Source organism: Thalassophryne amazonica, chromosome 21, assembly GCF_902500255.1.
Source record: "Thalassophryne amazonica chromosome 21, fThaAma1.1, whole genome shotgun sequence".
Taxonomy (NCBI): domain Eukaryota; kingdom Metazoa; phylum Chordata; class Actinopteri; order Batrachoidiformes; family Batrachoididae; genus Thalassophryne; species Thalassophryne amazonica.
The window spans coordinates 21,568,554-21,592,096 of record NC_047123.1 but is presented as its reverse complement, the minus strand read 5'-3'; the positions used below and the strand labels follow the sequence as shown (position 1 = coordinate 21,592,096).

The 23,543-nt window shown below is 39.3% G+C and overlaps 1 protein-coding gene across 1 annotated transcript in view; it reads left to right on the top strand.

Moving 5' to 3' along the window:
* Nucleotides 1-2,748: 2,748 nt before the first annotated feature.
* LOC117503102 (protein eva-1 homolog A) overlaps nucleotides 2,749-23,543 on the top strand; it is a 121,537-nt gene continuing 100,742 nt past the window's right edge. Inside the window, exon 1 of the mRNA XM_034162270.1 lies at nucleotides 2,749-2,994. Coding sequence (XP_034018161.1) covers nucleotides 2,910-2,994 — 85 coding nt within the window. The 5' untranslated portion in view covers nucleotides 2,749-2,909. The remainder of the gene's footprint in view (nucleotides 2,995-23,543) is intronic.

Sequence of the window (23,543 nt, the reverse complement as noted above, 5' to 3'; positions counted from 1 at the left end):
TTTAAATGTTTTGTGGGGCTCTTTGGTTAATGTTCTGAGTTATATTCAGCATTTTGGTATTTTTCTTCATTTAAAGTGGCTTATAAAATATGTATTATTATTATTAATCTTGCTGTATTTGTAAATAAAGCGGCATGAGCTATTTAGTAGTAATTAATTAAAATCTAACCACAAAGTATAAACTAATTATTCAGAAAATGTTTAACTTATTTAAAACCAATTACTTATTAAGGTAATGAAAAAGAATAATGTATTTATAAAGAGTTCATGGTAGTTTTTTATTTAAAAAATTAGAATCATGCTGTAGATATGATTTTTTTTTTCACTTCCCTGTCTGTATGATTTGATCATAATTCTTCTCTGTTAGACAGTATATCTTTTTATGTTTTTTTTTTTATCTTTGGTCATTTAATTTCTTTTCTTTTTTTTTTACAAACTATCACATTTTTCCTAATTAGAATTTTTTTTTACTCACTTTACTTTTACTCATTATTCAGTTATATTACACTGAAACATTGTATGTGGTCTCAAACTGGTGGCCTGGGGGCCATGAAGTAATCCTGTGCAGTCTGACATGTCTTGTCATGCATTGTTAATCATCAGGTGTCTTAAGTTCAAAGTTGAGCGAAAACATCTGCATCGTTTTAAACAAAAAAACTTTTTTCAGGTCTCCATCATACAACCTGCTTATGCACCTGTTGCTTCCACTGACAAGTGGCCACACCCCCTACACGCCCACTCACTCAGACTTAGCATAGACACACCCAGTGTCATAGCGAATGATTCTCTGAAGCAGTTACTGCTTCAAACATACCAAAATAATCATTTTCATATCAAAATGTTTCATTTGGTTTTCTTAGTATTGCAAAATCGTGGATAACTTTCTCAAGCATTTTTGTTTGTTTTTCTAAAACAATTACTTCCTTGACTATTTTGATCACTCTGAAATTGAGAATCGCACAAAGCAGCTGTTTGATCCGTTGTTATGAGTGTTTCAAACAGTTTTAAAAAAAGCATTAAATTTGCAGTTTTAATAATTTTAAGAAGCTGAAATATTTCCTCAAGCAACTGTTTTATTTAGAGGGTTTTGCAACATTAACATTTTAAAAGTGAAGTGGCCAACGCGTATGCGTGCATGTGTGTGTACCTTTGATCACGGAGAAAAGGTTTGAATATTTATGTATTTTGGGTCACGGATGAACCCCACGGAAATGAAAAGTTGATAGGATGAATATATTTGGAGAAATTACGGCTATTAGGTAAAGAACTGTGAACAATGGATGTTGATATCACCATAAATCAGTCCCTGGTAACCAGACAAGCTCTGAATGAACGAAATATCTCAACCTTGCCAGTTGTAAAACATGACATCAACTAAATGTGCCAAATAAAAAATACAATTATTCACAAAAAATCTCATTTTAATTTCCTGTACTTTCAGTTCAAATCATGATAGAAACTGCATAATTTATTACCACCCTTGAAAAATGTCAGCTACCTATTTAATAAACACAACCCAATCTAGAACCTGTGGATCCCCACAAGCAACACACTAGTTTTAATTTATTGTTTCAAACTTGCCAAAACAAACACTTTCACTTAATTATTCTTGAAACAATGACTTATTTTCTCAAGCACAGCGTTAAAAGAAAAAAAAAAAATAAAATTTCTGGTAGAGGTGGGCGATACTGGGAATTTACAGGTCCAGTATCACCGATATCGATACCGATACTTTTTCATATTTAGCTTCATAGATCCAAAGGATCCAAAAGACCTAGGATAGAATTTCGCCAAACATTGTACGTGATAACAAAATACTTTATTATCACAATCAACATTTTTGTTTAAAAACATCTCACTCAACACAACTTAAAACAAAATCTCCTGAGGTAGAGGGCTGATAAACCACAATACAACAAAATTAACACACCACAACAAATACTGTAAACAGTTTCAAACTTATTCTGTTTTTCAAGTCGAACAATACAATAAAATAATACAAAAAATAAGGAATTTCTTCCCTTTAGTGCACTTCGCTACGTTGTTTCTTAAATAAAGAGTGTAAAAATAAAACTTAAAGCAAATTAAAAGAATCTTCTGAGGTTAGAGAGCTGACAAACCACAATAGAGAAAAACTAACACAACAAATACTGTAAACAGTTTCAAACTTGTTCTTTTTTTTCAAGTCGAACAATACAAGAAAGTAATACAAAGAATAAGGAATTTCCTCCCTTCAAGCGCACTTCTGGCTTTAAACAAAATAAAAAACATTAAGTGAAAATTAAATAAAGAAAGTATAAATAAAGAAAGAAAGAGCACTGCTCTTACAGAGAGTAGACTTTGATGAATTTGCGTGCGCAGCAGTCAGTGCGTGCGGGAGAGAAAAAAGCTTGCGTATCGATCTTTTTACAGTAGGATTATTCAATATCAATACCAGCGTTGGTATCGATATTATCGATATTAGGATCGATCCGCCCACCTCTAGTTTCTGGCACTGCTGTGAGGAACACTGGGGGAGGGATTGACCCCCAAAAGCCACCCCTCTGCTACGCACATGGGCAGATGTGGATCGATCAAATCTCCACTTGCAATATTAGTGGTGGATTAATGTTGTATCCTGCACGATATTCTTTTAAAAAAATGTAGAGGCTTTTGACATGTTTGTTTGAAAATCCGTGTGCGTGCGCGCGCGCGTGCGCATGATCTCGGGCTCTTTGGGACCATGCAGGGCGCGCCGCGCCTCCAGGTGGGCGCATCCACAGCGCGCACGGAGCCGAACCTCCGGTCCCGATGTCACAGCGGGTTGAGGAGAGACATGCCTGCGCTCGATCCTCGCACAACCTGAACCCGATGCTGCTGCTGGATTTTCTAATGCTCCGGAGAAAGTGCCAAACTTTGAGGCTTCAAGGATGTTCCTCTCGGATGCGCTCCTGCTGGGAATAACGTGTGTGTCCGTCCTGTGCGATCTCACCGGGGGCTCTGCGGACTTCTCAGGTCGGGATTCGATGCGTGATTTGTTGTGTGTGAATGTGTGTGTGTGTGTGTGTGTGTTGTTTTTTTTTTTTTTTGATGCACACTCTTAATGGTTAATTTGAAACAACAACGACAAAATCCCATTGGACTCGGACGGTCGCGTGCGTCTGGCGCGATGTTTACTTCTTAAATCCTGCGCACAAGTTTCACTCTCAGAAACACAAACCTGGTTTTAAGAGCATTTTTTCATGCATTTTGTTTTCGGATGAGCCTTCACTAAACGAAGGTTTATGGTGAGTTTTAGAACTAACTGATGTGATTTTCTATCCAGAGGCGCAACCAGTCTTTTATTTTTTTGGTGAGGTGGGCAGCGGGGTGCCTGCACAACTGTCCAAACTTGTTGTCTTTAGGGCGTTTTGGAATTCTAATAATTAATCCAGAAGCAATAATTCAATTTGTATTTCAAGTATTCGAAAACACAGAGTCATTATCTTAAATATTTGTTTGATGTAGTGTTTTTTTTAACACTGACACTGTCTGAAGCATTTGTTTCATTTAATTTTTTTGAGTGTTTTGAAGTTGAATTTTTGATGCAGTGGTTTAATTTAGTGTTACTGTTAAATGATCAAAACAGTAATCTTAAGTAGTAGTTTTGTTTTTGCATTTCAAACTGGGGGATCATTTTTTAAAGAAACAATTTATCCCTTTAGTTTTTAATATTTAAAACAATTATTTTCAAAGAAGCTGTTTTATTAAGGGTTTCAAGGCTGTCCACACTTTCCAGAAACAATGGTTTGGTTTTGTGTTCCAAGCCTTTCAAAATGGTAAAAACAAAATAAAACAAAAATTCAAGCAGTTGTCTCATTTCAGAATTGTAAGTAATTTATTTTGTTTCTGAATTTTTTTCTAATTGGCTTTATGAGTGTTTCAAAACAATCATTTTCTAAAGCAGTTTGTCAGTATTTCAAGCCTGACCAAAGAGTAAATAACCATTTTTGTCTTTTTATGTTTTGTTCAAAATGTTTTTATAAAATCTGAAGCAATTCTTGTATTTGGTGATTTGAGCATTTCATAGTGTAAACCATTTTTTGAATTTTTTTCCTTTTGGGTTTCTGTGTTATCACTATCCTATTTCAAAATGCTAAATGGTTTTCCAAACCAATTTTTTCATTTAGCGTTTGACACGTTTCAAAGTGCAATACGTTTTGGAAGCAAATCTGTCCTTTTAGGTTTCAAGTATTTCAAAATGCTAAATAACATTGCACATTTCAGAAAACTGAATAATTTCAAAGCAGTTGTTTCATGTTGGGGCAGCATGGTGGCTTAGTGGTTAGCACTGTTGCGCACAGCAAGAAGGTCATGGGATCGATTCCCATTAAAGTGTCCGTAGGTGTGTGTGCAGGTGTGAATGTGTTTGTTTGTCTGTATGTGGCCCTGCGACAGACGGGCGTCCTGTCCAGGGTGTACCCCGCCTCACGCCCTATGACTGCTGAGATGCCCCGTGACCCTTAATTGGAGTAAGCGGTAGAAGATGAGGGAGTTTCCGTTTTGAATAACATAATTTTTAAAATCCATTTGTTTTATCTCAGAGCATTTCAAAGTAGTGAAGACTCTTCTGAAAGGTTCCCCAAAAGCAATGTGCTTATCTAATTATCCCTTTTTGTAGTTTCTTTTTCGCTTTTTTCTTTTTATTTTCTTTTATTTATTTATTTATTTTATTGAGATGGATAAGCTTGTGTTGTTCTTAAATAATGAAATTTCAGTTTAATAGAAATTAAAGTGTAAAAAAGAAAACTAAGTTTTCTTAAACTTTCGAGCCTTTTGAAAAAGTGAATTGTTTTCCAGATTAATTGTTTCTTTTAGTCTTTGTAACATTTGAAAACAGCAACTCGTTATTTCATTTTTTTTTTTTTTTTTTTTCATCCAGCATTTCAAAAAAATATAGAACCTTTTGCTGAAGCAATTGAAAGGATCAAAAATCTGCATGGGTGCAGTCTCTGGGTGGAATAGTTTAAAGCCCGAAACAGCCCCCCCCCCCCCCCACCACCACCACCACCCCCCGTCAACTCCGCCTGTGGCGATGAATGAGATAATGCAGTTAATGTGTTACTAGATGGGAACTGTTGTGTATTAAATGCTGTTATTTGCTGCAGATTTACAACTTGGAGAAGAAGCCGGGTCGTTTTCTGTTGCAGGAATCGAGGTTTATAACCAGCAGGGAGTCGTGGATTTATTTATTTATTTATTTTTAAATGCATGCAAAGAAAAAGCAACTTCTCAAGCACCAAGTGGCTTCTGCTTTTTGCTGATCTTCGTCTCTGAGCCTGAGGCATGTCTGCAGGTTTTGTTTTGCGATGCCCTAAAACAGGAAGTGAGCTTTTTGTTGGCGCTAATTGGCCTCTAATGAGTGTAAGGGTTGGAAGCAGCGCAATTAGCACCTTGGGGAAAAGTGATAAAGATGTGTGTCATAATTGCATGTGTGGATGAAGTCATGATCCCGTGAAGGCTGGCAACAAGGTTTGAGTTGTGTTTGGTCTTTTTTTTTCCACAGCACAATGCCCCACGTGTAAAAGGAATGTGGTCGTTAATACTGGTACACAGGCAAAAAGTGCTGAGTCAGCATCTCCCCTGTGAAGGAACTGAGAAAGGAGATTGTCTCAGAATACATCAGGGACAAAGAAATCCTTCAGTCCTCAAAATTCTTGACCGGTTCAGGTCTCCCAAGAGATAGCAGACGTTACTGTTGACGTTTTACTGCTACGCTGCCTAGTTCCTCTTCACCACTGGGGGCAGTGTTCCATTCAGTACCAGAAAGTGCAGCGCAGAAGAAGCCTGGAGCGTAAACAGTTTTGTGTCTGTTAGCGTAGCTTCACATCTCATCTGTTTAAGTCCATTTGTGAACATAAAAATCAGCTACAACTGTTATAGCTGGTTACATTTGTGTCCCAATGCACGCAGGGATGCAGCTAATCGCTATAAATTCATCTGTTGATATTTGTTTCAATGAATTAATACATTTTAGTTAATATAATGTCATAAAATTCATCTAAAGTGACATATGCACTGACTTATATATGAAGAAACGATCTGCGATGTGACCCAGAGGTTTTCCGAAGAGCGGGTTTAACGCTCAAGTGGGTTGACTTTGGGTGTTGCCATCTTTGTAGTACCGGACTCTGCCTCACCCTGGCCCAACCAATAACATGGTGAAGAGGTGTTTTGCCTGGCATGGCCTGGGCGGGAAAAAAAACCCTGTTTAGTGATTCTTATAATTGATGGCTTGCATATGTGTTAAAAACTTTGACCGACATATTTTCTCAATAACCGTGGTGCCATCAGTGTAGCTAACTTCATCAAGCTATCGGTTAACAGTGTAAATAAGAAAATTAAACATGATGTGCTAAACATGGTACCCACTAAAGGGCGAATATAGGAGAATATTAACTAAAACATACAACAGAACAGCAAACTATAACTAGAATTAAAGACTAGATAGAATGTGTGGCTGGGGATAGCACCAAAACCAAAACCTTTCTTTCGTACTTCAACATAGTGACTGCTACCTCAAAACATTACTGCAAAATATTTTGAAAACTATTTTGAACATTGTTTGAGAGTCCAAATAAAAAGGAAGACATCATAGCATTAGCTTGTACTAAATGGGGCCTCAGTATGTCACCAGTTGTTTCGAAACAAATGCTTTGAAACATTCTAGGTGATATGGTGTTGAAACCTATTAAAACCCAAGCGAATGAACTGGCATTAGCATGTATGCTTATACTGTATACCTAATCTTTACTCATATTAAATTGGTCGATTAACTATCAAGAGTTTTAGAATTATTTAGCGAAGGGTAACAACCAATTTGACGGACATTTTTAGTGGCGGATGAACTACATTGCTGCCCCGGGGTTACAGTTAAGTCACTTTTTTGTTTCCCCGTCATAAAACCCTGCAGACAAAAAAGTCTCACTCAATGGGAAGCGAGGCTGTTGAAAGGTCAAGAGGTCAACTGAGGTCAAACCAGAGCTAACTCATGAGAGTGTGGGCAGGAGGAGGTCTCATCCATCTTGGTCTTTGTTGTGGCTCCTCTGGTGAGCTTTATTGCACACATTACTCACAGGATAAACAGAAAGAAAGTTAAGTAGATGCCATTTATAAATGGAAAATTCATCATAATTGTAATCATAATATAAATTTCTGCATTGAATTCTTTTTATTGAGCAGAAACAGTTCAATTGAAGACTCAATTGGTCATTTGAGAGAAAAAAGTCAATGCAGATTTTGGTAGTTTTCCAGGTAATTTCCAGCAGTAAAGTGCTCTCGTTCTGTTTTTTTTGTATGTGCAAAGTTAAATTGTAAAGTATAAAACTATACTTGCATTTTCCACATCTTACACTACGCCAACTTTTTATTGCAGATAATTTCATGAGAATTACAAATTCCATCATGGGCCTAGCCCACTATCCCTCACCTGTCAAACCGCCAAGTTCCAGTGTTGAAGTTGCCAACTTAGCACACCACTATGGATGCATATAAAATAAAACACCTTAAAACACAGTCTTTCCATTTTTTGATGTTCTAGTCGAGGTTCAGTCCAACAAACTGCTAAGATTGACACCAGGTTTGTTAGCTCAGTTTGGTGATTCCATTGAGCTAATGGCAGTAATGATAGCCTGATTGATCTCATCCACCAGTGCAAGGCTGGTCTAATTGATTCCTGATTGATCCCACCGCGGCCTGATAGATCATGTCCAATATTGTCAGATCCTGCCTGATTGAACGTGTCCAATATTACTAGATCTGGTCGTCCAGCATTGCCAAGTCTGGCCTAAATGAGCGTGTCCAGTATTGCCAGATCTGGTCGTCCAGCATTGCCAGGTCTGGCCTGATTGAGCGTGTCCAGTATTGCCAGATCTGGTCGTCCAGCATTGCCAGATCTGGTCTGATGGATCTCATCCAATATTGCCTGGTCTGATTGATTCCACCCATTCATGCCAGGTCTGACCTGATTGATCACTGAGGGCTGAGTGGTCATAAATACTTTGACATACCCACGTAGACACACAAACTCAACTCCTTTTGTGTTTTGTGGGTGAGGTGCCTTGCAGACATGCATAAACACATAAACCCGACCCTCACAGTTCTTGAGGTCCCTTCAAACCTAATCCACTCTAAATTTTGACTGGCTCCACATAGGGGTAGCACGTTGACCCCCATGTTCTCACTTTGCACTTTCCCTTCCCCCACTCCTGCGGGACGCTGCCCCACTCATCAGCTCCCCTGCCTCTTTTGCCACCACCGCGACTTTGCCTCCCCGCCTCCTCGCAGCCACTCCTCCCTGGGGCTTGTCTGATCACTGTTTCTATGTCTATGTGTGCCAGGTGAGCTCTGTCTAAACAAATCCTGCCTCCCACTTGTTTTGTCTACTGCGGTGAAGGCAGGCGGCTAGGCGGACTGCGTCGGCCTGGTATAAGGCTGCTTTTCTCTTTAACTGAATAGGAGGGGGGTGCTTAGTTTCAAAGGGCGGATACGGTGAATGAGTGTCCCAATGGAGTGAATTGTCAAGGATTTTGATTCATTGCTTGATGGTAAAAACATACAGAGCTGCTCAGAGGGGACGCTTCGTGCACTGAGCCACCCGAGAAAATCCACATTTCAACCATAATCTGTCAATGATTTAATCTACGTATGACATCTAAATCATCTGTAGGAGGGAAGGCACTTGGTATTGTGTGTACAAACCTAGAAGTAATTGAGATTGAAAGGGTTTGTGAGCATGTAAGTCCTGAAAAGTGCACATTCCGAGGCCTTTCACACCTGCCCTGTTTGGTTTGGACCCTTGGAGATCACAGTACCGACCAATCAGCAAATTTCTGGGTCAGCTGAATTAGGTGGCCTCACCATGGTTTGGCTCATTTAAAGTGTGAAATCTTGTTGTTGTTGGAAGTTCCAGCGAAATCGACTATTGTCACAACCTCTTTGGAAATGATGAGGCTCGGTGTCTGTATTGCTCAGTGGAGGTCAGAGTAAGAATGTGCAGCTATTCTTTGAACGCACAAATAGAAGGGAACTCTGACAGTGCATATTTCCACTGAGGTCAATCTCTGTTTACATTTTTGTTTGAACTTTGTTTTCTGTATGAAACAGTTATTATTTTGATCTGTAACATTCTTAAATCCTGATTGTAAACCTTTGATCCTGAGCTGTTGTTTATTCCTAATAACTCATCTTCAGTTGCTGACCTTTGATCCTGATGACTGGTCTTTGATCCTGTTTGCTGACCTTTGATATTGATCTATATGAATATTTGATCATCACTGACCTTCCATCCTGAGTTTTGATCCAGGTTGCTGATCTTTGATCTCAATCTATGAATGTTTTGATCATCATTCACCCTCCATCCTGATCTTTGATCCTGATTGCTGATATTTGATCTCGATCAATGAATGTTTTGATCATCATTACACACCTTCCATCCAGATCTTTGATCTTGAGTGTTGATATTTGATCTTAATGTATTATCTTGATCTTTGATCTTTGAACTTTGTTTTAAAAGGTTAAATTTTGTCACAGTTTGTCTGTTTTGCTTTCATCCAGTATACAAGGTCAGTTGATTGATCCTGATCTTTGATCCAGATTGTTGAACTAATCAAAGATTAGATTAGAAACGAGGTAATAATCGGTGAATCGCTGGTGACGCTCAGAAATGACACATGTGCACTAAAGGCAGGGCGGACCGAGTTTTAGGGGGGACCGTTTGGTTGGCAACACAGGCATTACAATGTGGTGGCACCAAGTCTATTTCTCCCGAGCCCTAGTTCTTTTATGGAAATGGAGAAGAGCCAGTCAGTGAATACAGCTGTGATGATGAACTTGTAGAAATAAGAGTGAAAAATGTTTTGATATTGGAAAAAGAAAAACAGTGGAACCAACAAAATATTTGCAATTGTAGTTTAGCACATAAAGTAAAATGGGAATCCTACAGATGTAATTGAGATAACATTTGGATGGATTTGTCCTCGTATGTATTTATGGCTGTGTGTGTAATTTACGGTGGAAGTCTAGTCTGGCACAACAACATGATGATGATGAAAGACACGACCTATCGTTTCAGCCCTTCCTCCTGGATATAATAAGTACATAAACAAACATAAAGCAGCGCTTGACATCATGCCGCGGAACAACGAAGTGCCGCTGGTGTTGACAGACGGGCGTCGAAAACAGGAAACAGTGCTTTTCAAATTCAGTTTCAAGCTTGAAAATAATGAATAAAATTTGAGAATACGGAATAAAAAAAATTATTACAGTAAACGCGCGATACAGGAATTTTGTATATTGAACTTCCAAGCATATTTTTGGACTGGATGCACAGTTGATTTTTATGTCAAATAATTCTGATCTTATAATAACGAATGCTCAAATTGAAAAAAAAAAAAAGATTGGATTTGCACAGTGGGTGAATTTTGTTATTTTTGTCCTATAAAATTTTATAGGCTTATCAGAGCCTGTAAGATTTTATCTTAATAATTTAATGGTAGAACTCAGCAGGATAATCAACGTGCAATTTATTTATTTTTAGTTTGTTTTTTGAATTTGCCTTTTTTTTATATAAATTCAGCTGAATGAATTGTATGAAGCTTCTAAATGAACAGAGAATGCACCGATAGGCAACGTGTTGACATGATTAATCTCAAGACAGATGTAGCCTCAAGCTTGTGTCAGCTGGATCAAGTCCTGGAGTGTGAAGTGTTCTGAAGTACACCCATCACAATCAGTGTTAGATTTGTTGCCAAAATATGTGTGGCTACAGAGTACTTCCTGAGTGAGGTAATGCTTAACAAATGATTTGGCTGCTGCTGGGGTAATAATGAAGTAAATTGACTTACGGTATGTGTGTAATGTTGGTTACCACACAGCAGCGGTGTTTGGTATAAATTAGGCGGTATTATTGTACAATAACTTCTCTCTACCTAATGTGTTTGTAACTAGAGCTCTGGGCCCGTTGTGTATGCAGATGTTCTCGCATTACTGAAGGTTCCTAGTACTTAGCGTAAACTCAGAGTAGCAAGTGCGAAGGATCCTGTTGTTATTCAGCTGATTAAAATTTTTTGTTGATTTATTTTTAGGTATTTGTTTAGTTAATTTTTTTCTACTACATTATTAATCCATGGGTTCGTGACGGCAGTACGAAAATGCGGCGTTTTTCGTAACGGGGGTATGAATTAATTTTGTGACGGGCAAATATGTGGGGTGAAAGGGGGGTCTGGGGAGTCATTTGGGCAGGGTACACACTTATGCTATGGCTAGAGTTATGAGAAAGAGAAGATTATGAATAGCAAAATAAAAAAACCCGTAGGGCACGTTAAAAAAACATGAGACTGGGCTGTTTTTTTCAAGGTAGAACAAGTCATTGGACAGCCTAAGGGCCTGGTCACACGCCACACGGCAATAGCTGGACGAAGCATAAATGTCACAAACTGTCGAGAAAAAGTGAATGAAAGATCCTGCATCAAGAGTGAATCAAGAGCGAAAAAAGGAAGGAAACAAAACCGAAGCTATCGAAAGAAAAACGAAACTAACGTCGACCTTGACGGTTTAAACCAAATCAAAACGAAACATTCACGATGATGTGACTGAAAGCGGGTATAAAACTGAGCGCAGCCAGCCTTGTCCTTGTATCTGCAGTACTTGCAGGTGCGGGATTTTGCTTGTCTTGACAACAGGTGAAAGATTTTGTTTGTGTTCACAACAACAACAGTTGGAACGTGCATAAATAGCTAAAGTAAATCGTTCTTAACGCTATTGTTTCTGTATGACAACATGGCTTTTTTGAACCCAAACATGGACATTTCATTAGCGATACAAGGATGTTTCATTCAGCGCATCAAAGCTTTTGTTATTGATTCGTTCTGATATCGTCAGCCTTCGTTCAATACATCGGACTTTGGAAGTTGCACAAAGTTGTACGAAAGTCAAACAGAATGCTAACGTTACAGAACCCGCCAGGAAAGAAAGCAAAACAAAATACGGACGAATTGAGGTTGTCGTCGGTATTCGTTCAAATTTTTCAGCAGCTTAAAAATTCGGACAAAGTGCCAGCTGCAGGAACGAAGCTAGACGAAGGTTCAACAATGCCTCTGAAAGTCAACAAAAGTCCAGATTTCTTGTTTCGTTAAGGCTTCTTTGTTCTTTGTTAGTGCCGTGTGACCGGGGCTTAAAGGAGGAGTTAAACTCCCATTTCTGCCTGGAATGGGAGTGCCTGTGTCACTATTTTACGAAATATGCAAACTACACCGACGTAAGCTAGTCTTTGGCTTTTTGATGCAGAAAGGCCATGTTAGTGTTAAAACATTATTTTATTCCTGACTCTGAAAAATTAGGCTCTAAACCTTGAATTGTTTACTTTGTTTGCAAGTTGCTTGGCTTCAGTTTAGACATTTTGTGGTGCTGTTTATTTAAGATGATCTATCTCATGAATGAAATTACCAAATGGCATCAAATTTGGTAGGCCCATGCAGGACCTGTCTTAGATTCACAGCACCAAATTTGGTGTACATGCACCTATAGATGATGCAGTAAAGCATATTTTTTCACATTTCAAAGCTCTAAAATGCTCCAAATTTGACAAGTTTTTGTTTGAGAGCCCTTAAAATGCACTCTGTTATTATTAGACCAAAATTGATGATAAATCACGTTTAAATTCATTTTACGTGGGCTGATTGAGAAGTTTTGAGCCTTACCCAGAAAAAGTAGATGTGGTTCTCCATCTTTTGCGTTCTGAGAAACCAACATTCCTCAACATTGCACCCATTGAGTGAAAACTTCATGCATTTGAGAAATGTTGGTTTCTCAGAAAGCAAAAGATGGAGAACCATGCCCTACTTTTTCTGGGTCAGTCTTAATTCATTTTAGAACAACTAAAATGACTCAAAATGTTCCAACTCATTAATGGACTTACTAAATGGTATAAAATTTATCAGCTTGATCCGGGATATTATATGGAGTTGCTGTACCCAGTTTGTTGGAACTGCACCAGTAGTTGGACCTGTAAACTATGGTGTGAGTACCCTTATAAAAGCTTTAAAATTCTTCAAGTTTAATTTATATTGTCTCTGAAGGGCTTTAAAGGCACTATCACATTGATGGATACAATTTTTGTTGGTGAATCACAAGTTTTTAAAATTATTTCTTGTTTTCAAGTACCTTAAGAACACTTAAAAGGACTCAGCAAAGGTAACAGCATCGCCAAACATCTCTGTCCAGTGACCCCATGACTCGATCAGCTCTTCCCAGTGAATTTCTCTACAAGTTGAGCACTTTTACCACATACAGGTATAGTCCTGGTTAGCATTACTGACATCCCTATATTTTAAAGAACACATTTTAAAGTTAGAACGCAACCAGTATATAGGTAGTCCAATAACAAGCTTTTCTTGACCATATTGAGATCTGCGTTATTTTTGCCGATATGAAAACTTCTAATTTACTCAATAAAAAATGTAGAAAAACACGTTGGCTGTTGGAAATTGAGTCATTAAATAGTTTGTCCAGCAGAGGGCACTCTGACAGCATTGTTTATCACATTAGCTTGATCACATTAGCTACAAGAGACTGAGGCAAAGCAACCAGCTGTCAGTGGTCGCTATGCCACTAGCTAGGTTGTTGCTCACTGTATTTATAGTTATAATCATGTTTAAACTGTAAAACACAAAGCCTCAATTCAATTTCTTTGTCATAAGTATTTGATAATGAAATGTTAGAAATCATTGCTATTTTTTGTATATATCAACAGATATATCAGTATCATAATTTTTTTTTACTACTTAATATCTGTATCATTATCGGCTCCCTAAAATTCCATATCGGTTGGACTCTATTTAAAATATTTTAGAAATAAAAGCAAACAAACAAATTTGTATAATCAGATTACTGGACAGAAACAACAAAACAAAATACTTTCATAAACTGAAATAAAAAATTTAGACATAAATATACGTGGCACAAGGTCATTGGCACCGTTTGATTTTATAATAAATGCTCAGTTTATCATCGGGTTTTCTTCAGCCACATTAGTGGATGAATACATGAACATTTCCAAGTCATTGAATGTGTCTTGGGATAATTTCCCTCAGTCATTAAGAAATACAAACAGGGTGGTACTGTGTGGTAGATCTGTCTGGAGGAGGCAAATCAACACGTTGCTATAAGTGTGTTGACCAAAGTCTTAAACTGGCTGTTGGCGTAGGTGTCCCTTTTTTGCAGAAAATGGTTGTCTTCTTGCTAATTTTGAGGTGAAACCCAGACAGCATCATAATGACAGTCCCATACACCGACCCACTCAGGCTAATCAGGCGTTTTAACAACTAGCTCAGAGGGGCTGGATACATAATTCTGCAGTAGCTGTCTTAATCAAGGTTCGTCAACACCCCTTAATGTGATAATCATTATTTTACATCAACCTCTGTAAATCCCTTGAACCACCCATACGGTCCAATCGGCAGTTGAGCTCGTTGGCGTTAGAGTAATGACTGTTGTCGGGGGAATGGAGACGGGGTCTAATTCCAGAAGCGTTTAACTGTAAAGATGAAGACATTGCAGGTGTGTGTTTGCACTTGCCCACTGTTATGCGGGGGGGGGGCGGTGTTCGAAGCCCGAAAAGAACACACCACGATGATGGTTCTTGAGTGACATTCTGGCGTTGCCGCTGCAATAAACAAAATTTTTTCAAGGCAGCAGTTATATAATTAATGAAGAATGCGTTTAATTTGTTGTAGTCGAGACGATCTCTTCCACAATAAATGGTGTTAATTTAGAAGAGATGAAAACGGGAGAGACGTGTTGAGAAAAGTACGGGCATGCGCAATTATCGTGTCCACCTCAATTATGCCTTTATGTTGAATTATGCGATCCTGCAATACCCGGACGACTTGACTCCCCCTGCAGAATGTCGGCCATGCTTTGATTCTCCGTCCTCCTCCTGTCTCATTCCTACCCCTCCTCTTTTCTTCTTCTCTGTTTCCTTGGAGCTGATTTATGTTTCATTTCGGAGCCAGCGTGTCTGCTTTGAACCACCTTTGTTTTTAGCCTTTCTTCATCCATTCGCTCCTTTTTCACCTTTCTTCCGTACAGTACACGGTTTGATGCGCCATTATCTTTGTTTTTTTTTTTAATGGGTTGAGTCAACCCTTACGGGGGAAAAAGGAGGCATGAGAGGGATGGAGAGGTAATGAGGCAGGGCTCAGAAGGGCCAGTCTGAACAAGGAAGCATTGTGTGCCCCCCCTCTCCCCCAAATTGTGTCGGACTGACAATCTGCATTACAGCACGCTACAGCAGCCTGCTCCCCAAAGCTCTGCTAATCTGTTGCTTACCAGCCCCTCTGGTTAGCTCAGGGAAGGCGGAGGGAGGAGGAGAGCAACGTTTATTCACTTTTGAATGCAAACTCCTTTGTAGGACGCAAACAAAATTAGCATTATCCCCTTTGTAGCATATATAAAACAATCCCATTTGTAAGTTTATCCATATGTAACATTTAAGCGTTATGAATCGAAAATCAACTTTAAAGGAATAGATACGACGACATTGATACAAGTTCTTGAATGTGTCGAGATGTACTACGAACTGGTCGTTGGCTTGGCTTTAACGTTATAAATCGGTAGAGTTGAACTTGTTACCAGTGCGACACTCGCGTCTTCAAACGCTTGTTAAAGTTCATAGGTCGGGGGTGAGACTCATCAACACGTACCGATACACTTCTGATGGCCGAGTCTGAAAATCACTGAAAGTCTGGCTCTTAGTCTTGATGCAAGATGATTACAAACAAAGACACAGTGATTCCTCTTAACTTCTCAAGTGCTGTAATCAGAGCATCCACTGACTGTGGATGATCATTTGTGAAGTCAAGAAAGGCACCTAAGCTGCTACCTTCTAGTAGCTTAGGACATGACTGCTACCCAGTCCATGAAGCCATTGAATGGTGTAGGAACCACAACACATCCCTGAGGAATGCCGGAACTCACTGGGGAAAATACTGAGATTCTGCAACTTTCTGTGATATTCTGAATGAATAATGCGAGTTAAAATTCATAGTTTCTGGTCATTTCTGCAGGTCTGCCTACAATCCTTATGAGTGAAAAGGATCTCCTGTTGCACATCCTGCAGTCAGATTTTCACTTCCTTTGCTCATCAAGCATGCTTGTTTTCACAGACCACCCCTTTAGATGAACTTGATAACCTCAATGACAGTTTGATCTCCCACTGCAAACGCATTAAACCTGGCTAATGTGGTGTGTCAGCTATGGAAAAAAGTCAGCAAAACACAGAATGTGATAGAGTAGGTAGGGTGCTTCTTTGTTGCAGTGATGTGTAACAGAATACACCTAGCACTTCACATTTTACACAAATCATGCCTACATATCTGTTTGGTTATGCACTTCAACAGCCGATTGGCGCCTACTGTAGTCACTGCAGTGACACAAAGATTGTTCCTGGAGGTAAGATTTTTCTTCATGTATAAGTGGATTTTCTGGCTCTATGAGAGACCATTCATATGCCTGGACATCCATAGTTTATACCTATTTCTTGATTAATCTGAACAAACATGCACATCATCAATGCTTTTGGTGGTGATGTAGGAAGAAGAAACTTCAGCATGTTTTCCAACTCTTTTGATAGTCACTTTTCCAAGTAGGTCATTATTTTTGTCTGAGACACCTGGGAAGAGTTTACAGTGCTATTCCACCACGATTGCCCATGATTCAAAAAAACGCAAAAGCGGGATGAAATGGCCTAATCTGGCTTGCCTCCTAACAGATTGGCTTATAAAGTGCAGACCTGGCAACTGGCTGCCTTATAACGTTCAGTTCTGGTAACCCGCCCAAAAACGAAAGCAAGGAGCTGCACCTTCAGCCAAAAGGCTCAACAAATGCTGCTTCGGCTTCAAAGATTTACCCAAATGGAGCACGATCAAACAAGTTTCAAGCCGTAGTCACTATCTCATATTGCTGTTTGGGGTTAAAGGGAAGGAACGGCGCTCTGTGGAATGAGTCATGAGATTGATGGGTAAAGATGTTTGTAGAATAACAAAGGTCCAGTTCTTTAGGTTTCTTGACGCGTCCTGTTTTACTATGTAGTTGTTACTTAAATGCTAACTAGTGACTCAAAACAATGACTGGATTTTTTTGCTAGTTAATGAATGAATGACCTTTTCATCTGCTAACTCAAAAATTAACTGTGACAACAATAAACTGATTAACCACTAAAAGATTTAGCAGCCACAACTGCTAATAGCTAACTTTTATGAATTTAACTTTGCCTGGCTCTGAAGCCTTCAAAAACAGACCTAAAGAATTTAAATGCTAATTTGCTGAAGTGTAAACAAAGAAAGGTTTAGCATACCAACATCAGAAATGTTTTTGACCATGAAACTTGTTTTTAAAGTTCGCTACCTTAAAGCTAATGGAACTAAATATAGTAGAAGACAATGCTAATTTGTCCGCTAATGGTTTTCAAAGTTATCTGAAGAGTGAATCCGCTAATGAAAACGTTAGTTTAGCTAATCAGCTGTTACCTGATTAGCTGGACTGTGCACACCAGTGCAAACGAGTATTTAGTCAGGTCAGACTCCGGTGAGGAGTATCACTTGCATTGCGAGGGAACGTTAACTACGACATTTTCTACATGTGACGCATTTCTGTGAGCCACATGTCCAAGTTTTCTGTCAAACACATTTTCAATCCATCACAAACAGGAAAATACAAACTGTAGATAATTTTTGGGTGGGTGCAGGAGAGTTTCCTGTCTCGTTTTCTTGCTTCTCTTTGACTCGTCTTCATGTGAAGCATCTTCGGGTCACTCCTGAGTTGTTCAAAAAGCGTTTGTGCGCAAATCACGTCGACTCCAGTTGTCCTCACTGTTGAATATGTGTGATACAAAAGCTAGGCTAACTTAAGCTACTGGTGCCCAATCCAGGAACTACTCACGTCCAGTCTGCGTGTCGTGTTGGGAATGACTGATGGACACATCCGTCATTCATTCTGTGGGACACACTGTTACATCTGTGTTGTGTCTCCTGGACTGTGGTTAGCTGATGGGACAGGGACAGTCTGGCTGCCACCCACCTCTGCCAGAACAATAAAATTAACCATTAAAATGATGGATCCCTCCCCAACTCTGACACTTTCTCTCTCTTTCTTGCACTTTCCTATTCACACGTGTGGGTGTTTGGACATGTACGCGAGCGCAAGGGAGGGACCCTCTGTGCCCTCACTCTTTCACCCTTCACCTCGTATCCAATCCCACCAATGACATCAAGCACCCAACGCCCAAGCACAGAATCTCTGAGTCAGCCATCCTCTTGGCTACTGCCCTTTGACCCCTGGGGGTCATAAAGAGAGGCACGTGCTGACAGAGGTCATGGGAGGACATGGGTGGGACTTGCATTTTGTTTCTGGGGACCCCCTAGGGAAACCTAGCTGCTACTGCCGAACCGTGAGACCAGCCCCAAGCCCAGCAGATGTTTCTTACCAGATCGCCCCCTGAGGATGAGCTTAGAAAGCAGACGTACAGGTGGAGGGGCCCTTCTTTTGTAAGTAGAGGTTAGCTAACATTAACCTAGGCTTCCAGACTGGTCACTAACATGGAGAAGATGGCCTTCAGCTGTCACCAGAAGACTGTTTTGTGGACTCATTTAAGGCACAAGTTTCATTTACAGACACGCTTGATCTGTTATTTTCTTTTATTATATGTAAATAACATACAGTAAGCCCCTTATGTTCTTTTACTTTTTAATGTTATGTGTGCAGCTATTTCAAGATTTTGTACAGTACCTGTTCTGTACTTGATGCATAAAAAAAACACCCCAAAATAAAAACAATGGCCTTACATGGACCATAAATGCCCTACCTACCTGTTTATGGTTCATTTTTAAATGATAATAATATCTTAATTAAATTAGAACAGAAAGTGTTAAATTTCTTACCTTCCTTTGAGAAATAGCGGGGCTTCGGTGTCATAACGCTGATGTGGAAACACACTCGCGACTTGATCATCACTAAAAGCAGCACGGGGGAGGTGATGGTCTAGTGGGTAAGCGTTGGGCTTGAGACCAGAGGATCCTTGGTTCAAATCCCAGCCTGACTGAAAAATCACTAAGGGCCCTTGGGCAAGGTCCTTAATCCCCTAGTTGCTCCCCGTGTGTAGTGAGCGCTTTGTATGGCAGCACCCTGACATCAGGGTGAATGTGAGCCATTATTGTAAAGGGCTTTCAGCATCTGATGCAGATGAAAAAGCGCTATATAAATGCAGTCCATTTACCATTGTCCCAAGATCCTAATGACATGAAATTTCCACCTTAGCAGAAAATAGCACACTCTGGAGTTGAGGTGGGATTAAAGAGAGTGAATGCATTAACACACATTTAAGTAAAATCCAATCCAAGTAGAATCTGTCCAAGTAAAATACAATTCGAGTAGAATCCGTCCAAGTAAAATCCAATCCAAGTAGAATCCGTCCAAGTAAAATCCAATCCCAGTAGAATCTGTCCAAGTAAAATACAACCCGAGTAGAATCCGTCCAAGTAAAATCCAATCCGAGTAGAATCTGTCCAATTAAAATCCAATCCAAGTAGAATCCGTCCAAGTAAAATCCAATTCCAGTAGAATCTGTCCAAGTAAAATACAATTCGAGTAGAATCCGTCCAAGTAAAATCCAATCCGAGTAGAATCCGTCCAAGTAAAATCCAATCCCAGTAGAATCTGTCCAAGTAAAATACAACCCGAGTAGAATCTGTCCAATTAAAATCCAATCCAAGTAGAATCCGTCCAAGTAAAATCCAATTCCAGTAGAATCTGTCCAAGCAAAATCCAATCCAAGTAGAATCCGTCCAAGTAAAATCCAATCTGAGTAGACTCTATCCAAGTAAAATCCAATCCAAGTAGAATCCATCCAAGTAAAATCCAATCTGAGTAGAATCTGTCCAAGTAAAATCCAATCCCAGTAGAATCCGTCCAAGCAAAATCCAATCCCAGTAGAATTTGTCCAAGTAAAATCCAAACCCAGTAGAATCTGTCCAAATAAAATCCAATCCAAGTAGAATTCATCCAAGCAAAATCCATCTGGTCTCTTGTGGCACTGAACTGTGCGGTCTGAACAGTCAGTTCAAACATCGCTTTTTGCCAACTGCGGTAATGGCGCTGTATGCTCCTTGTCGACACTGTGACTCTGCCCTCTTGCTTCGTTATACATAACTCTATGGCCTCATTCAAGAACAAGCTAACTCAGCGCTGCCAACTGTCCTGCATTGAGCAGGACAGTTCCTGCATTTTCCCCCGTGTCCCACAGTTGTGTGGGTTTGTGCACGTCCTCGGACCCCCTAGTTACGCTCCGCACCCTTGTCACGTGGGTGTCCCACATTGGCAAGTTCAGATATTGGCAGGTATGCTAACTACGGCTGATGCTAGCACTTTGTTTCTGGTCATTTTTGAGAAACCTTTTTCACTGCTGTTGTAGCCTCAACCTGTTTTCAGTATTAAGTAAAAACGGTTTTATTGATTTTTTTTTTTTTTCTTGCTAACAAACAAATGAACAAACATGCTGAACACAATACTTCCTTGGCAAAGGTAACAAAATCTTCACCACAAGTACAGCTACAATTATCAGTGGTTCGGCCTTTTTTTTTTCTCCTTCTTGGTTAATATTTGACCATTTCTCTCATTAACTGTTATTTTAGCAGATTTAAATCGTGGCTGGAGGCACAGAGTGAAACATGTCAGAAGGCAGTACTCTGCTGTAGGATTTGAAGTTGTGCAGTTAGCACAATCAGTGCTGGGGTTAAATCCACGGGAACAGCCTCATGTGAGTAAGCCCGCTCAGCTGACATGAATCCTATTCACCCATTCATTAAGTGTGTGTACTGTACACTCTGTCTGTCTTTGCATTTCAACGGTGTTGAGTAAATATTGTAAGATGTCTGCACTTCACCTACCCAGCCATCATGTGCTACCCAATTACTGATGCTAGTACGTTACAAGAAACACATCATTAATGTATAGCTCAGAAATTCCCAGGAGGCCTGAAACGTTGAAAAATATTTGGTAATTTATGAGCGGAAACAAATTCTCTTTAGGCTCTTGCAGAATTCTGGTGACGTAGGGCTTGGACAGCATAACGGTAGATGAGTGGGTGAGTGAGTGAGTTAGTACATCTCAGCAAGCTTGTGTAGACAATAACTCCAAAACAATAAATGCTATCATCACCAGATTGACCGAAAGGGCAACATTGTGTTGCCTATGTAATATCCCATAGACATACTGTCACCTGCTGGACGGTATCTGCTTTAACAAGAATCAGTTAGTAAGTTATGGACAGTTAGTGGGTGTAGGGTAACTCGTTGTAAATTCTATACATTTCTGGATAGATCTTATGCCTTCTTCCTGAACACTGGATACATTGTTTGCTAATCCCTGCTCTCCTAGCTAAGACGCTAGCTTACTAGCTAGGGAGAAACATGATGGCGTATGTTAATCCGACCTAGTTTTTATTGTAATACTGTCCCTTTCAGAGTACAAAGTCAAACTATTTTGGCACTATAAATTTATTCAAAGTCACAGTGGAAAAACATGCCTGGATTCTGAAAAACTCACAATCCATCCGTTCAGAACCTCGAACAATGGACCAAAACAATTTTTATGAAGCACAACATGGGCGTGACAAAGGCAGACCGTATTTCGCGAAATCCTTCCCTTATTGGTCCCCGTGGGCAATCAAGGGAGGTCCAACCCCCTACCCATAACCCGCCCGATAACAGGACATATGATTTTTATTGTAACTTGAATCTCTTTGTTCTAAGTGGTAAAACCGGTTCAACCCAGTTCAACATGCACATTAGAAAATAACAAACTAAAAGTTTATCAAACTAAGAATATAACCATTGATGTAAAGTAATTACTTAATACCAAAACAAACAACAAAGAAAACTAAATAACAAAATAATAGATAAACACAAATATATCTAAGACCTATGTTTGCAAATTCTAGAGGAAATATAAAACCGAATATGAACCTCATACCACAAATAAACAATAGATAGAATGTGTGGCTGGGGATAGTGAGAAAACCTTTAGTCAGTTTTACAAATTAGTGACAAAACCTATTTCAAATGCTGTTCTAGAGTATATCTCAAATGGAAGACACCACTATGTGGACAAATGACACATGAAATTTACAATAAATCTGTTTAGCGCATTTTTCCAGACACAGAATCAAAAGGAAAACATCAGTAAATAGTAGTTGGCTTTGGAAACCAAAGAAATGAGATATGGTGATTATCTGTAACAATCCTGGATGTAACCAGCAGGTGGCAGACAGCTATGTGGTGTATTTAATTCACAAAAAAACCTGCTTTTTGTGTTGATCTAGATTAAGTTCAGCTGTTTGTGTTCATTATATGTCCTTATAATCAAGTAGAAATCTATGCCAATTTATGTCAAATTTAATGTCTTCTGTGCTCTTTTTCTGTTACATAGTTTGACCACCTAGAACATTGGCTAATCCATGTTTTTAATTTCTGAAGGTTTTCATGATGTGGATTGTTCCAAGTCCTCTCTTGGCATTATGTCCATTTTGTGGTGTCCATATGAACTTGGGCTCCTGTTTTGTCTTATTCCGATCTCTAGGCTACTTGATGTCATGCTCCAGGCAGTTGTGGTGTCTTTGTGGCCTCCGGGGGAAAAGTAATTATAGGTTCTTAAGCCATCGGATCTGGCCTTGAGACCTCTGCTGCCACATCCTCTAGGGAGTTCTCTTCATCAATGTCTCTCTTCATCTCTCTGTAGAACATTGTTTTTTTTAAACATCCCATCATATCACGAAAACAACTGCCCTCAAGAGTTTTTTTTTAAATAAATGTAATTCACAAAAAAAGTTCTTGCCGATGATGGTTTTCTACTTTTCGTCGTCATCTTTGACGCACTTCGTAATTTTCTACTCCATCTTTGAGGGAAACCTCCGCGTTTCCCAGTAATCACCACTTAAAGGGAATTCCTTCTCCAGGCCTTCAGTTCTCCCATTTGGGAACATTTTGATGGTTTGATGGCTATAATTTGCTTAAAAATAATACCAATAAAAATCACTACGCCGTAAAGGCCTAATGTAGTGAGATGAAACAAGCCTCGGTCTTTGATTTCACTGCTTTCGAGAATGTCACAGTGGCTTTGTTCCTCTGGAATGCGCTCTGAGGTACTGTAGATGGATCATTCCATTTATGATTTATGCTTTTTTTAACAGCATGGACTTTCATTCATGCCGGTTTTTACTTATGTCTAATCCTCTATAAATAGGTAGTGTTTAAGGTTTGTCATTAGTAGTCTTTATGACTGCATGAATCTCAACAGAGTCTCAAAAAGAATCTCAAAGTGTTGTTTCTATGAGTGATTTGTTCATCCGGTTCTTTATTACACAGCGTTACGAGTGCACTTGCCAAACAAACCATTTGGTTCATTCAATACTATACTGGTACCATCAACACTCTTTACAAATGCCTGTTCCTTCAGTGACCGATGCCCCGTTTACA